This window comes from Scleropages formosus, chromosome 1 (assembly GCF_900964775.1).
Source record: "Scleropages formosus chromosome 1, fSclFor1.1, whole genome shotgun sequence".
In the NCBI taxonomy this organism is placed as follows: domain Eukaryota; kingdom Metazoa; phylum Chordata; class Actinopteri; order Osteoglossiformes; family Osteoglossidae; genus Scleropages; species Scleropages formosus.
In genome coordinates, this window is record NC_041806.1 from 37,158,023 (window position 1) to 37,174,215 (window position 16,193).

Here is a 16,193-nt window from a genome sequence, read left to right on the forward strand (position 1 = left end):
GTAAATAAATAAACATTACACTTAGAACAGTTTGCTTTATTGAACACTTTCTTCTGGTTGTATGGATATCTCCAATATATTGTCATTAAAATTAAGAAATAGCTTGTTTTTTTAGATATATCTTTACAGATTTTACGGAAGGATATTTACTGAATCTGTGTTCTGGAAACTGAGCTAAAAATCCTTAATTGATAGTGTACAAAGTAGTTGAACATGCACGACATAGAGTAGGCAATGGCAAAAAGTGGCTTTTTTACAATATTACAAGTCATATTCTTCACTGGGGTATTTCACTAGATCTAGAGTAAGCCAGACTAAGCCACTGTATTTCACAGTTTTTCTTAATCAATTACTGCTTTAATATTTCATTCCTTTGTGTCATTATGTAAACTGCTTTTCAGGTGATCTGTGTTGAACTAATATCCTGAAAGAGCATATTAATGCTAATCATGTTTCCTGGAATGAACAAACAAAAGGCAGAATCAGATAATGGAACTGATAGCTTTAATTACACCTGAGGCTAAGACACATGCCTGGTCAAGTTCATTTGTTAAAATTATCGATTTTGGCTCAAACTCAATCAAACTGCTGTGTGGATTGAGTTAAAATAGAGAGTCTGTGCATGAAACTGGAGAAAGTGGATCTTGCTAGTGTGCAGCTACCATGTCACACCTGAACCTGGAAAAAAGTCATATTCCCATATCTGAAGTACTCTATGTCTATGAAATACCCCCATGCCAGTCCCAGGGTTTGTGGAGATCATGGCAAATGTGTCAAAATGGGGCCCTCCTCCTGCCTCGAGAGAAGACGGTCGTCTCAGTGTGACGGAGAGTAAAACTTAAAAATCGCATCGACTGTCAGCGAATCCCAAATGTTTCCTTTCTCTACGTAATTCTGTTATACACAATACACGTATATGTATTCTGTTCTGCTGCACACAATCCCTTGCACGTTGTATAAACAACACTTTGGTTCACTGGTTGCCTGCAAGATGCAGTTGCTGTTATTTTGCTCTGCAGTTTTGTCTGTACTACTCACATGTGTACTTATAACGTGGGGAATTTAGCATTAAAGGCAATAGTGAAAAAAAAAGGAAGACCAGAACCACAGAATTAAAGGTAGCTCACAACTGTGATGAGTCTCTGATATTACGGTTTTCCCTGCAATTTCCTCGAATTTTGACTTTCTACTTATTTTGAGCCCCCTGATGTTGCAGAGTTTAAAAGCTTAAATTATCATTGCTGTTTCCACGCCTGCTTGAGTTGTGCCACAAACCCCTTCAGTGAGCTATTATACAAAGGAAGAGGGCCCCATGAATTTGTCTTTTTTACCCCTACCCAAAAACTGACACTCCCCAACAGAATTTGGTCCATGTCCCCATAGCTATACATTATCAGCAGCAAAAACGCACAAATAAAAATAAAAATCTGTTCCAAATATTGTTATTCTGTCTTTTCAAGTTTCCCGTCTTTCGACTGTGACTCTGATGTCTTGCGGAGGGCGTTTTTTTCCGAGCTGGCATTTATCTGACTGGAGTCCGGTGTTCCGGTATTTTTGCTTGTCGAGTGTTTCTCTAGGTAGTTCAGCATTTCACTTAAAACAGTTTGAAATGTACTGAGAGCTGCACAAATGGCCGGTGTGCCAAATCCATGGGTTATTAGACTGAAAAAAGAAAATTTTCAATCAGTTCTTCACATTCATACAGTAGTATAAAACCATATGAAAGAAATAAATCTGGAAAAAAAATTTAATCCTGCGAGTGATAAATAATGGCCTTATTTCTGTCACTTACTGGAAAACATTTTAACAATTTCAATAAATGACCTGTAATTGACAGCATACTCCTGGATGGTAAATTTCGTGTCTATCAAGAAAAGGGTTTACCAGGAAAAAAATGGCAGAGTTCCAAAATATTCAGATAATAATCTTTTACGTGACCCAAGAGAATTTTTACATTCACTAGCGATAGCAACCTTTTCTGCAGACTATGAAAGAATGCGTATCCTTGACCCAGATTGGTTATGTATTATAATGCTGCTAAAGATCATAAGGTCTTTACCAGAATTCCAATGCTAAATTGTTTTTTTGAATATAGTCTCTGAATAGATATTTTATTTGTTGCAAATGCTACATTTCTCTATGAATAAATACGCAACATATAGGGGGAAATGCTGCCTGGAATATGTGGTGTAAGCTTTATATTACATTTTATGGGTTCTCGCGACAGAGTGAAAAACTACCATGAAGAAGGTTACGAGAAGCAACTTGAGAATATGAAAGGAGACATTAGCAATCAATTTACAAAAACAAAAGCAAAACAAAGTACTGGTAGTACCAGAGATCCATGATAAGCCCTCAACTCTTCCTAGCTGTAACCGAAAACAAACACCGTTTCGTCCTACTCGTCTACTTCCTCAGTATTCGGGTCTCTCTTCAGTGACCATTTAACTAATAATAGAATAAGGCCTAGACTCTTCCAAAAGCTCTCAAGGGTACGATCTTGCTAGCAGAGGAAAGACAAATAAACACATAAAAGCAATTATTTCATACCTGAAGTGGGTTAGATGTCTCTGTATGTCTAGGTCAAGTATTGGTGTTGGTCTTGAAGATCCAAGAGGTGATCTATCCTGGCTTAGCAAATCTTGAAATTCTTTGCAAATTTGCCTGATAGTGAAGCACAAAACAATAGCATTAATTTTTCTTTGAATAACAAAGGGTGCATTTAAGATGCCAAAAATCCGGAAAGTCACAGTGAAAATGATGACGCTTCGACATGGATCGAGTACCAAACATTTGTTTAACCATAAAAAGGCAACTCCTTAGAAACCAAGTGAAGCAGCATGAGCTTACTTTGTTGCTAAAACCATTTTTTTGCGAGCTGTCTGCTCCTTAAGCTCCGTGTGTTGCCTCGCTAGGTGTTCTCCGACAGCTTTTGTGGGAAACTCCGTTTCACAGGTATAGCCAAAGTCACGCGCCAAGTGAAGAGCTTCACCTGAAATTGGCAAACAATTAAATTCATATTTCGGCATCTCTTCCATGAAATTACTATAAGAACCAAACCTTAATGAAACAAAATTAAAAAAGAAGAATCTGAGTAATATTACAAGTTGTATTTTCAGTTTTAAAAAGTTTGTGTTTTTCTTTTTGTTCATCTGCATAACAGTGGTATTTTTCTTTTATAGTTTTAAGTACCAGTGATTCATGTTATAAGAACTTCACCAATACACAGAAACAAGTGACATAGGCAAGCAGTATCAATAAAATTTGCAGGGTCAATAAGAGAATTTTACCTTCTACCAGAGACGTCAATAGGGTAACATTTGCTGCTTTTCTTCTCCCTGCTGGTAAATTTAAGCCCAGCCGGTCAAGTTTCTCTCTTAAGCAGCGACCTCCATTTTTAGATTTTGCTCTGAGGATAAAAAAGAATGAATTAGATTAAAAATGTTTATAGGTGAATTTACCAAACTAGTATGTATAATTAGTAAATTTCTTACACAGATAAGTTAAAAATTACATTAATTCAAGTATGCATTACCCTGAGAATCCACGTTTTCATACCGAATTGAGACATATGAACATATATGATCAGTATGTTTAAACTTTTTTCTTGCTCACTTTATCCTTTTCTAGTTACTCTTGAAAGCTTCAAGAAATCCAGTCTTTTGCCCTTGGATTTCAGGCTTTCAGACTTTTCTCCAGCATTACAACTTTCCGCTCCACCTATATTTTGCAGACACCTCTTAAAACACACTTCAGACCTTATTTACTGATATCAGTTTTTGTCAATCACCTTTTAAGGTCAATATGTTTTGCAAAGCAAGTTTCCCTAACTCCAGTGCTATGATTTCGGGATGTTCAAACTAACTGACTTTCACTTTACCTTGAAAATAATTAATATTTTGCCATACTTTTTGACCATAGTCATACAAGTGTCTTTTAAAACATTGTTTTCACCTGCAGTTGGTTCATTACAAAAGAAGTTAGACCAAAGCAACAAAAGAAACTAGACTGGTACCGCACTTTAAGATGCTTAAAAATTGTAAGGGAGAAACAATTCCACTGACAAATGAATTAATGAGGTGTAAAAAGTTATCGGGGCAAATGTATTTTAACTAAAGAATATAATTTTCAAGCAGTCCGAAAATAGCTAAACATGTACTGAATTGCAGGCTGAACTAAAATACATGAAATATATCAAATATTGAGCTAATTGCCTGCAGTGATTCCATTCGTTACTGATACTTTTTTTATTTATATTTTTTTAGTAGGCCCAGACCTCATGCAAGCCATGTTACCTTCGCAATATACCCCCCAGGAGGGAGGCGTTGAGGCATTCGGGTGGGGAAAGCCGCCTCTTCACCTCGGCAATGGTCACTTTATACTTGGACGTGGAACTCAGCAGTGACAGCCTTCCAGGTACTGAACAGAACAAATCTGTCGGATTTACCACACAAGTTCCACCTAAAACGGACACACAATGCAAAATTACACACAACACTAGCAAAAGGAGAAGCCATAACAGACATTTTTAATTATGACAGCGATATTTGTGAGAAACCATAATGTGATGTGATACTGCACTGTATTTAATCAGAACCACCATCAGGATTATTGTAAAAATGCATCTCTTCTAGCAACAAAACCTAATTTTTTAACCTTTTAGCCACATTAACAGAATAAAGCATGCACACGTCTACAATATAATTGTCTGCAAAACCAAGCACCTATGTGCCAAGCTGAAGCGAAGATCTTTGTTTGAAAAGACATTCAATAATACGGTCATATCAATAACTTATGATAATGATCCGAATCCCTGATGTGGCAGAGATTCTCCTGGCTTTGCACATGATGAGGAGAGATTTCCCACAAAATAAAGTATCACAGAAGAAACACAACTGGTGTTGGTGCCCAATTTGACTGCCAAGCTCCACCAAAAAAAAAAAAAAAAAAAAAGAGAGAGAGAGAAGGCACTTAACGTCAAGCAGCATTTAACAATGTTCCTGGCTTCACATTAATACCTCAGCCTTGGAATGTCAGTCACCTCTAAGCGATTTGACAAAACCAAGATCTCTTAAAAGCATGGAAGTTCAGATCATATTAATTCCCCCCAAAAATGTTTTGATTCAAAGTAGTTTGTATTTTATGTTGCCAAGGGCAATGGAAAAAGAGCTATTGCCGGTAGTCTGGTCCTCTTTTCAGGGCCCAGAGGCTATAGTTGTATTTAAGCTGCTGAAATTTGCCTGGGGCTGCGCGGCTGAATGATCACAAAGCGAATCAAGTGCTTTTTTACGAGTTTGCCACGAAACTTTATAGGAAAAAAAGACACGGGCCAAATGTCATTTTGTTTCCTCTATGTGAGCCATACTGATGGCACGATGCAGCTTGCACAAGGTCTGTTGTGAACATAAAAACAGTGTAAGCCTACAGTTGTACATAGTGGTGCGACCCAATTCACAGGCAAAGTCTACGCTTGATGAAACTCCACAAAAAAAAAAAAAAAGAGAAAGAAAAAAAAATCAAAACAAAACAAAACCTTAGAGGGGTTGTCTAATTATTAAAAACACATACGACTTTTCTAAGTAGGATCCCTCGTTTCTTGAGCGATTTTCTTTGAAAAAGGTTATCTGAATATTCAACGAAGGCAAAGCTCCAGTCTGTATGAACAACATTAATATGATCTCTACTGAATTTGGGACTGAGAAACATTAACATATCAAAGCAGGAGCCCGAGGCTAGAGAAGCTATCGATACAGGAGCACTAGGTAAAGCAAAGATTATTGGTTCTGATGGTAAGAACAGTGAAGCTCCGGGCTAAATCCTGCACACCACTAACTGAAAGTGATAGCGATGGGATCCCAGCGTCAAGTGGAGGGGGGAAAAAAAAAAAAAAAAAAAACCCTACACCTAGACAGTTTATTAAAAATTGAGAACCCGAGACACATCCTGTTTAATGTAAAATAAATAAATAAATAAATAAATAAACGCGTATATTGTTCATGCACCAACTTGTTTGAAGCGAAATGAGAAACACTTGAAAAATGTTTCAAACACGGACACGTTCATCGTGCTTCTGGAGTTCTTCTTAAAAGCTCACAACAGAGAGAGAAGAAGAGGCAAAGGAGAGAGGAGAGGAGCCGCCGCTGAAGGTACTAGCAGCTGACCGCGCTCTGCGTGCCCTTAAGGCTTCTTTCTTTGTTAAAACACACTCTTTTCTTTTCCTTCAGCGCCACACTCTCTGGACTCTGCTCCGCACATCCTCAGTTTCGTCATTAACACACCGCGTATCCACTTAGTGTCATTCACTCGATTTTTCCCATCCACGCCCTACATTCTCCTTTCTTCATGTATGTAAAAAAAAAAATCCACACGCAAAAGCTGCTATTGAGACAGTAACAATACTAATGAACGTAGTATTTAATAATGATTATTTAATAATCACAACAACAACAACAACAATAATAATAATAATAATAATAATAAACCCTCTTAGTATTCCCCTGGAGACTTAGTGACTAAGTTGCCTGACTGATCAGTTATTAGAGTCCCAGTATTGTGTGATAGAAGTAAAGATGGTGTTGATGACAAATTGCGTCACATTAAGGTGGACTCAAAGGCGTGGGCTACACATGACTGTTCCAGGCGCGAGATGTAATAATAATAAGGGGAACCCAACTGTTTCCTTTGTTTTCATGAGCAATTAGTGAAACTCTATTTTTCAACGTGTTTGTTTTTATCGCAGTCCTTACCACCTTACCTGCATAATATTTCAAATATTATAATATAACTGGCGAATCACAAGAATGTCTCCAAATGCTGTCGGTTACTTTGATTTATGCAATCGGGTTTTTAGGCTTTTAACAACCTGTTAACAGTATTTTAAGCCGACAAACATAATGAAACATTTTTTATTTTTATTTCACACTGAATATGCGAATCTGTGGGTTTGTTTATGTTCATAACTATGCATTTTATTTTTTTATTTTTTTGTTTGTTTTATCTTTAACAACAATACTAACGGAAAGGAAAATTAGTTATTAAAAAATAAAATAAGCGAAGAGAGTAAATTGAGGGGTCTTACCTCTCCGAATGACCCCACCTTGGCCGTTCAGTACCAGTCCACACTGGGCTTCCACTGAGCCCTGACAGCAGAAAACACAGTAAATTCAGTAAAACCATGAGACACAGCATCACACAGCGACACAAAGATTTTAAACCCGGTGCTGTTACAATGTAACAAAGTCACTGTTCATCAGTCCCAGTTCATCATCACAACACTTGTCAAGTGGCTATTTATTACTTCCTTATTATCAACCTTTATTTAGCTGACACCTTTGTCCAAAATTTCTTACAACGTTAGCTAATCCACGGAACACCGATTTAGCCATTGAAACAGCATTTGATCCCGGTTGCTTCTCTAATTTGCGATGTTATCAGTATCACTAATAATGTTTTATCTGTAGGAGTGCCGTAGATGCTTATCTTTTTTTAAAAAGTTCTTTCTTTATTTATTATCAGGCAATGGTCAGTGAGTGAGGTAAATATCAGAGCATTGTATTTTACTGAAAACTATTTAACAGTGAAGAGAGAAAAAAAAAAAGCCAAGTTTCTCATATTAAGCCCGTACCACGGATTCCTTGTAAACCTTTTTTAAACAAACTCTTGGCTCATTTCTCAATTTCTCGTCTGCAGCTAAAGTGATTATAAAAATCAATATACAAAACTCGGAGATCAGGCATAAATTAGACTGCTGACGAGCAAAAGGTATGGCAGTTTCTTTTGTTAAGCATGGCAAATCTTTTTTAGGGGGCTCGCGGATGCAGCCCTGGCCACGACCGCCTGCATCTGTTCATCTTTTCCACGACGCGCTCCTACTCACTTTTCATCCTTTTTTTTTTTTTTTTTCTTCCAACGGATGAAAATGTATTTGTTTCCATTCTCTTGTGTATGTCCAGCACGCAAGCATATGTGGTAGGCCCGTCTCCCAGCATTATGAATGCGTCCGTGCGAGTGTATTTTCTATACACGCTTACTTCTTTACGTCACACACATAATAATATATAGATTTATTTTGTCATTTTTCACACTGCACTGTTAAACGGCCCTGCTTGTGTGGTTGGAAATTATCCCCAACAGCGAGAATAATTAGAAAGCACCAGCGCTATCGACACTTTTATCCAGTTTTTCTTCTTAACTTAAATCGCCGAACCTGATCAGATGTCATTGCATAAATAACCAGTTGAGTGACATTAAGTCGCAAATTGGATAAACTACGGTGCTCTTTCGCGACGGATTTGCCTTTTGTCCGCACTTTCACAATCCGCTAATCCCGCCTTTTAGGGGGAAAAAGGGAAAATGGGGCTCTTTTTCCACCGAAGAAAGAAGGAACGTGTGCGGATCGACAAAGCAGCAGACGGCACAAGGTGCTGAATCCATTTCGTCGAAAAGAATGTGTGAACGACACAAAACGCCTTTATAATCCCAGCAAGAATACTCATCCGATCGCCAAACTAAAAATGCTACTTTTTCTTTTCACTCCTCCGCACTCGTAATTCGCCAAACGTAATTTCATATGCAGCGTCGCCGGGCAATGCGACATTTCCCTCGGAACAGCTCCTCCTCGGAGTAATTTAATCATCTCGAAAATATAATTATAAATGATGCACATGATGATGATGCTGCCGCAACCTGAAAATGCCGCGGGGGGCCTTTATTTTATGTAGGAAGTCGCGCCCGTTCTGCCGATCTAAAGCAGCTTTTCGTTAGGGGACAGTCGGGTTGTTTTTCACGCTAAAGGTCCGTGTTCGAATCCCTGTCCTGCTCTACAGCAGCGACCGAGATCCGCACCCTAAAATCACGGTACGAAGACGCTGCCGCTGAAACGGGCTCATCACTGTAAACTGAAGTGCCTTAATCCAGCATCGCGGATCGCAGCCGAATTATAAAGGTTGATAATTGGTGCCACTTGAACAAGCTGAAGTTGACCTCGCTCTTGTGACTCTATGTGTTTTCAGTGCTGCGTGGTGCTTGAACAACTCAGTGTTAAAAAAAAGACAAAAAAAAGACAAAAAAAAAAAAAAGTGATTGCAACTGGTTTTACCTGCAAGTCTTCTGCTCCTGGAGGTGGCAGCCCTAAACCCGATCCGGGCAGCAGTCTCTGGTCTGGGTGCATGCCATACTGAGAGCCGTGGCTCATGAGGGAAAGATCATGCCGGCGGTAGGCATCAAGACAGCCCAACTCCCTCCTCTGCTCGTCCAGGCACGACGACTTGAGCGCCCTGGCGTTGTGCAGGTTTATGAAATCTGCGGGCTCTCCGTGGTGGATCTGCTGGTAGTACTGCTGGGAGTGGTGCAGGGAGTTCAGGGAGTAGGCGTCGGGGGTGACCGCCGGGTGACTGTGCTGGAACTCATAGTGGAAGGACTGGTGGTGGAGTGGCGTGTACTGATGGTTTGTGGAGAAGTACGGGGACGCAAACTCTGTCCCCGCAGCGGGGTATGTGAGCGGAGACGAGGAGGAATAGGCGACAGACGAGTTGGCCACTGATTCCAGGCATCCGAGTTGCATCAAGCGGTAGCTGTTTGATCCGTCGTGACGTATCTGTAAGGGGGAAAAAGAAAGAAAATATGAGGTATGTCATTTACAATACCTTGCAGCTATTCCGTGTGCAGGCTGTTTGCTCTGCGAACAAAAAAAAAAAAAAAAAAAAAAGAAAAAAAAAATTTCTCATGCTTAAAAATGAACTCCTTCGAAATCCAGCCCTTCCAAACACAATTCAAAGTGTGATTTAAAAGTACCTGACGGCTATGTCATATCCCCCCAAAAGCCTGGAAGGTAGTGGGGAAAAAGCATCCTTACGTGCATGTGCGCGAGCCCTCAAGTATTTTTATGTCTATCATTTGACACGAGGCGTTTTTTTCCTCTCTCCTATATTAAACGCGCGTTTTCTTCCTTCGTTATTCAGAGATTTAAACAGCATTGTCCCAACACTGTCCTTCGCACAGCTCCAGGTAACTGTGCATTCACTTGTATGTATTCTGTAATAACAATAATCCTAATAACATTTCACTGTGCGCTAGTTTCATTTCACACGTTACCATTATTCCGTAATGTGAACACACACAATGACAATGTTTGCCCCTCACAATGACAAGTTCATTTACACAGCAGCACCTTTGTAACACATGATGATACACGATATTACAATATATCCCTTATTCGCACTGGTATTAATTCTGTAGCGTGAAATTTCGTTCTGGCAAGAGTTGTAAAAGTAAGGACAGGAAGGATTCCAGGTGACAGATGTCATAACGTATCCCCCGTCCTTCGACACTTTATTATTAGCAAGTTTCAATTACACATAACGGTTTTTTCGTGAAATTAAGAATAAAAATGAGTTAAAATACCTCCGCATCGTGGACCAGTCCTGGAAAGGCTGTTGACATTTTGTCGATTCCAGAACCCCGGTTTTGTTGCGCTATCAAATAAATGGTTTCAAAATCCAAAAAATAACAGATAAGTGAAGAAATAAGAGTTCCTCTCTCGGAGCCGTGAAAACCTGGATGAAATGAATTTCCCCTCTGCACAAAAGCGGCTCCCTGGTTCAGATTTTGTACTTGCTGGGTATTTCTTTGGCTGATGTCGTAGGTCCCTTGGTAATATAGAAGTTTTGAAAATTAAGCATCAGCATAGAGGAATGGGAGGACAATAGATGGAAGAGCTTCATCCCAGGAGACAAGGAATAAATATTGTATCTTCGCCTAATAAGGAACCAAGTGCTCTTTCAACATTTTTTTGTGATTTTTTTTGTGGACATTTCTTTTTTGGCCGTTTTCTGTTTTCTTTGCCAGGACGTTTCTGGGCTTCTTCGACTGTATCTACTCGGCAAACCACTGACTTTACATTTTTTTTTAAATATATATTTTTGGATTTTCAACAGAACTGTAAGTTGTATGTTTTTTTTGTCAACATTGTAATTAAAATGATTATTACGAAAACTTATTTTTGTTCTTATACTGCTATACAACCGTCGATATTTTATACACGATAATGCATTTTCTTCTGTTATACAAAACATCGCGTATGCGCTATTTTTTCGATATAAGGGGCAGTAAAAAGAATCTGTACGTTGTATTACATAAACGTATTACTGACTCGATATTTACACATCTTCATAAACATTTATTTATTTATTTTGCGGTAATGAAAATAAGGAAGGGTGTGGAGGGGGTTATATTTCTACAAAAAAAAAAAAAAAAAGTGTATCGGCGAGGGAGTTAATGTTATATTTTAGGGCTGATTGTTTCGTTCACCTCCACTGCTGTTTTTAAACAGCGAGAAATTTTAATACATGGGAAAAGTGTCCGTGCTTAGGTTAGGTAGCCCACGTTACACTGGCGAGGTGTCATTTGCGTATGAAGTTTATTTCGCGCTGATTTATACGTTGAAGCTGTCGGGGGGCTTTTTGCCAAATTTTGCAAAGAGCAGCAGCAGGCGACTGGACAGGGAAGTTTTCTGAGAAATAGGGAGTAAATAGGAGCTAATCTTCGGAAGGTTTATCGGTCTCTCTTCAAGCTGCCTAACAGGACGTGTCACTCGGCCCTCTCGCCTTTGGCTTTGTACGCATCGACAATGGCACACGACTAGAATTGAACTCCATTGTGTCAAGTCCAAGTGTGATTACCCGGGCGTGCACAGGGGTCATCGCCGCACTTTCCACTTACCTTTTATTAGCCCGGTACTAAATAACTGGGAGGTACCTTTCAGGCGCCTTAAGACAAAAGAATATTGCGGCGTAGACGCTCAGAGCGCGTCCAGCGAAGAGGCCAACTCGTTGGAAGGTGCAGGGGGGAGAACAGTTGCTTATAAACAGATAGAACAGGGAAGAAGTGCAAGGGACTTACCTGCTTGCATTTGTAATGCTGGAAATGTTAAGAAATCGCACGATCAAAGCAATTTTTACCGAAAAAAAGGAGAAAAAAAGATGTACTCGGAATGCAGCGAATTTCAAAGAACATCGTTATTTCTTTGATTTCTGCAGTCGAGACTTTCACAAATGTCTCGAGTGTCTAAATGTAGGAAAGAAATTTGGTGTTTATTTGGTGAAATTCTGATTGCGTTGCATGTGAGGGACAGTTTTTAAGAAATGTTTGTTGCACTATTTATAGTGGGTTGGTCTACTATGCCATTTAAAATGTTTTCCCCACCCCTCCACGCACACGCAGAAACACTCTCGGACGGCAGAAAAAAAAAAAAAAAAAAAAAAAAAAGATGAATAAATAAAAATAAAAACAACAGCATCGTGTTCCGCACTCTGCAGCTCCTGTTACAAGGATGTATCAGGATGCAACCAGGCATTTCGAACGCTTTGGTTTATTTAATTTAATCCGGATCAAGAAGTAGAAAAACAGCTTGTTCCATAGAAAATGAAGAAATGAGACAGTGTGTGGAGACAATCACCACGATCCATTGACTCCGGTTTCTGGCTCGCGATAGACTGGATGTGCTCGAGGTTATTTCCGAGCGCGCGCTGACGTGTTCCACTTTTAAATGCTGTGTGTGTTAAGCGGGCGAAGCTATGGTCAACAAGTCAAACTGGATGCATCTATAGAGAGGCTCGATCGGAGATGGCGGACACTTAAACGCCGCAAATCGCACGTTTCGTAGTAGTAGAATCACTTAACGATTGTGGATTTTGTCTTCTATTAAAGCTACAAGCCAGCTAATACTATGTTATTTACGTGACATTAGTGTTACTCTGTAGAAACTAACATTGGTAATACCCATCACTCTGGGCTGACAATATTATTAGGGAGCAAACTGGATTTAGTACTTTAAAGTGCAGGATGTGGCTGCTGATAATCAAGTTACTGCACATTTTCAAAATGCACTTTTTTTTAATTACAAAGTGATTAAAATACTAAATGCGCTGCTTCTAAAAATATTTGTTCCACGAAATCTTGACTTTTCAAGATTGTTTTTTTTTTTTTCCTCTTTCTGTTAACCGAAATAATCCAATTGTTTGGCCTCGGGCTTGATGAAGAATACGGAGTGTGCGTGTGTGGGGGTGTGCGTGTGCGTGTGTGTGTGTGTGTGTGTGTGAGAGAGAGAGAGATGCCCGGTTGGGAAGGATTAGCTCCTCTTGTAGCCCGCGCAGAGAAAGCGCACCGTACACAAGCGAGCTACCAGTTGCAGGACAGACACTCAATAGAGGGAGGCTTAACGCAGCGCAGCGCAGCCTGCGCGTCCGGCACTGTGCGCGCGCGCTGCCATATGCAGCGAAGTGCTCGCAAGTGGCTCCATCTGTTCGGCTTGTCTGCGCTCTTGGACATGATTCTTCATTCGGACTCGCCATGCTCAGGGTCTCCGCGGAACTTCCACGTTGTAATATTTGACTTAGCCTTCTCACACTCTACATGTTTTAGGCTAAAAAAAAAAAACAATACGTTTCACACACACACACACACACATTTGAAAATATAATTATATGGGCCCAAATGTACAACATCTCTACACTTCTGTGTTGATTTTATACGTATTGTGATGTCAACACATTATTATTGTTATTATTATTACTATTATTATTAAACAGTGCAGATCAAGCCCTTTTAAATACTTTCATATGTCTCATATTGCAACCGAAGCTGTAGCTGTGTGTTTGCCAGTAAATATTTGAGGCCCTGCCCTTAGATGGTACCTGTACATATAAGCAAACCGCAGCTTTACGTTTGAAAACATAGGCAAAAAATACACACGTTTTTGTTTTGAGGCTATTCTGAGAAATATGAATCCGATGAAAGTTTGCGGTTTTTTTTTTTTTTTTTTTTAAACCAGTACCGTCTGAGTCAAGTGCATTATTCTTTTGTTTCAACTTAAGTTTGAAGAGTTCACAGTGCACTTCAGCACATTTGGGCATTTTGATGGCTTGCGGTGAAAACAATGTGAGGATAAAGTAGCAGAAGACATAAACAAAAAAGGTTTCGCTCGTACCTGTTGTAAAGGGCCACGTGGTCCTCTAACACATTTGATGCACCTGCCATTGAATGGCACAGCGCATTATTTCCCGCGTAAGGTTCAACAGCAGGCAAATAATATCATACAAATTTTAATAATCCAACAAACAACAAGAATAACAAGAGGTTTATATGGGCAAAAAGGGGAAATTTTCTAAGTCATTTCAAATCCGCTTTTGTATTCGAAAATTAATCTTTATATGCATTTGCCGAGAAGGCCATACAGTAAATGTAGAGTACTGTTTGTACAGTGCAATTTTTCCATTATTTACTCTTTTTAAAATGTCTGTCAATTTAATAATTTAATCACATCCTTAATGCATACATATTTTACAGTCCCGGGTTAAGTATCTACAGTATGTGCATTAGCGCCAATAGAGGCTTGGAAAAGAGATACTTTGTTGCCCAGGGCCTTGTTGTTGACTGACTTCACCAGGACACTGACACGTCTACTGGGTTTAGGCAACGCTTTGCTGGAGCTGCTCTGTAATTGCTCACATGGCAGGGAGCGTCCGTTACCTTAAACACAAAATGGCGGCTCACGCGGCGGCCCCACTAAGGTGTCGGTTGCTCCTTTCAAGAGCGCGTCATGGAGAAATACTGACGGCACAACTTGAATTTTTATGACCTACTTAAAATCCGTAATGAACTAAAGTTCCATTTTTATATATGCTAATTGTCGGCAAAATTTTTTCGGTTTGGAGGGAGGGTGAGAGGGGTGTGTGTGTGTGTGTGTGTGTGTGTGGAGGGGGGGGGGGCAAAGCGTCACTCAGTGCTTGGTTTATTGAAAGATTGGCAGTAAATTAATTTTTAGAAGACCTGAGGTGTAGAAATATTGGTAACAGGTGGCCAGTGATAGTCATATAAATTGAGTAGCTTGTTGCGACAAATGTCGCTGAAAACACCGTTTATTCATTATTTGATTAATACTAAGTGTTCATTCAGTCCAACGGCCAATTTTTTTTTTTTTTTTTTTTAACGTTAGTTATGCTACAAAGCCTTGTGGGATCTTCAGTTAGTTAATAATTAAACTCCAGTGGTTAGACGGAACAGTCTTTCAGACATTACTCCAAACAGTATGAGTGGATTAACAATAGACAGAACCAGCACTAATTCTTCACGTGGCATCTCAATGAGAACATATGTTTCTCAACTAACGGGTCTCGGTTAAAACAATTATTTTAAAATGAGATCTAGTTGCCACCGGCGTCTTTTATTTATACTTGCGGATGGATCAAAACAAGTACTTTCATTAAGTTTTCAGGTGGAATTGTTTCCTCTTATTACCTCCTGGTAGTGTGACATTTTAGTATTTAAAGTCGTGCTTATTTAAATCGATACGTAAATTTCTATTTGCGCTACACTGATTTCCATTGCTTTTAATGACCTTTCTATTACACATTAAGTACTTATCTTTTATACCTTGCTTGTATACATAACATGCAAGATGAAAAGATGAAAGATATGATGTATATAATATATATAGTTATATACACAGCAGATGTAAGTATATATATAATCATAATATATAAACGCTTCTTGAGTAATCAGGGCTGAAGACAAGTTCTTTTATAAATGCCCTCGCTTGCTCCTTTACTGTAAATTACGTTTGCCGCTGTTAACATTCATCGTTCGGTAACTTTTAACGTTAGAATGGTGAGCAGTGTTATTTAATTGTTGCATGATTGAATAGAGCTCAATTGAGACGTTCATGATTCGAAGCCAGACACGTGCCAGCTGCGCGCGAAAAAAACAAAAGGGGCTAAACAGAGTATTAATTAAAAAGGCCAATCTGCTCCGTGTTACTCCTGCAGACAGTCTAACGGAAACTCCGAATTGTTTTGTTTTCTTATTATCTACATACATGTTGTTACAGGTCCACTAAGATGACAGAAGTGCATTTCCCAATTAGGTCGCTGATGAGGGACTTGCATCTGTAGAGTGGAGTAAGAACGGATAACGAAATGCGACGTGAACAGCCTCGTTTCTTCACTCGTTTCGATGGTTTGCGCTGAACTCGTGCGGTTTGCAACATCACTCGCATCTTCTCCATGATGCCAGGCTGCCAAACAACGACATGTGCAAATTAGATTTATAATCTCTATATGCAAATTCAAAAGTTACGTGTGACACAAATGTTTTCAAAACTTGTCCCGGAATGGATTATGGCATGGAGCGTTTCAGAA

General features: G+C 39.3%; 1 protein-coding gene across 1 annotated transcript; it reads right to left on the reverse strand.

The window, feature by feature from the left end:
* Positions 1-786: 786 nt before the first annotated feature.
* tfap2d (transcription factor AP-2 delta (activating enhancer binding protein 2 delta)) lies at positions 787-10,441 on the reverse strand. Its single transcript, XM_018743654.1, has 8 exons — positions 10,402-10,441; positions 9,098-9,595; positions 7,079-7,139; positions 4,296-4,461; positions 3,291-3,409; positions 2,851-2,992; positions 2,551-2,664; positions 787-1,662 (listed from the first exon to the last, which is right to left on the reverse strand). The coding sequence occupies exons 1-8, from the start codon at positions 10,438-10,440 to the stop codon at positions 1,443-1,445; spliced, it is 1,359 nt and encodes a 452-aa protein (XP_018599170.1). The 5' UTR covers position 10,441; the 3' UTR covers positions 787-1,442.
* Between the last annotated feature and the right edge of the window lie 5,752 nt (positions 10,442-16,193).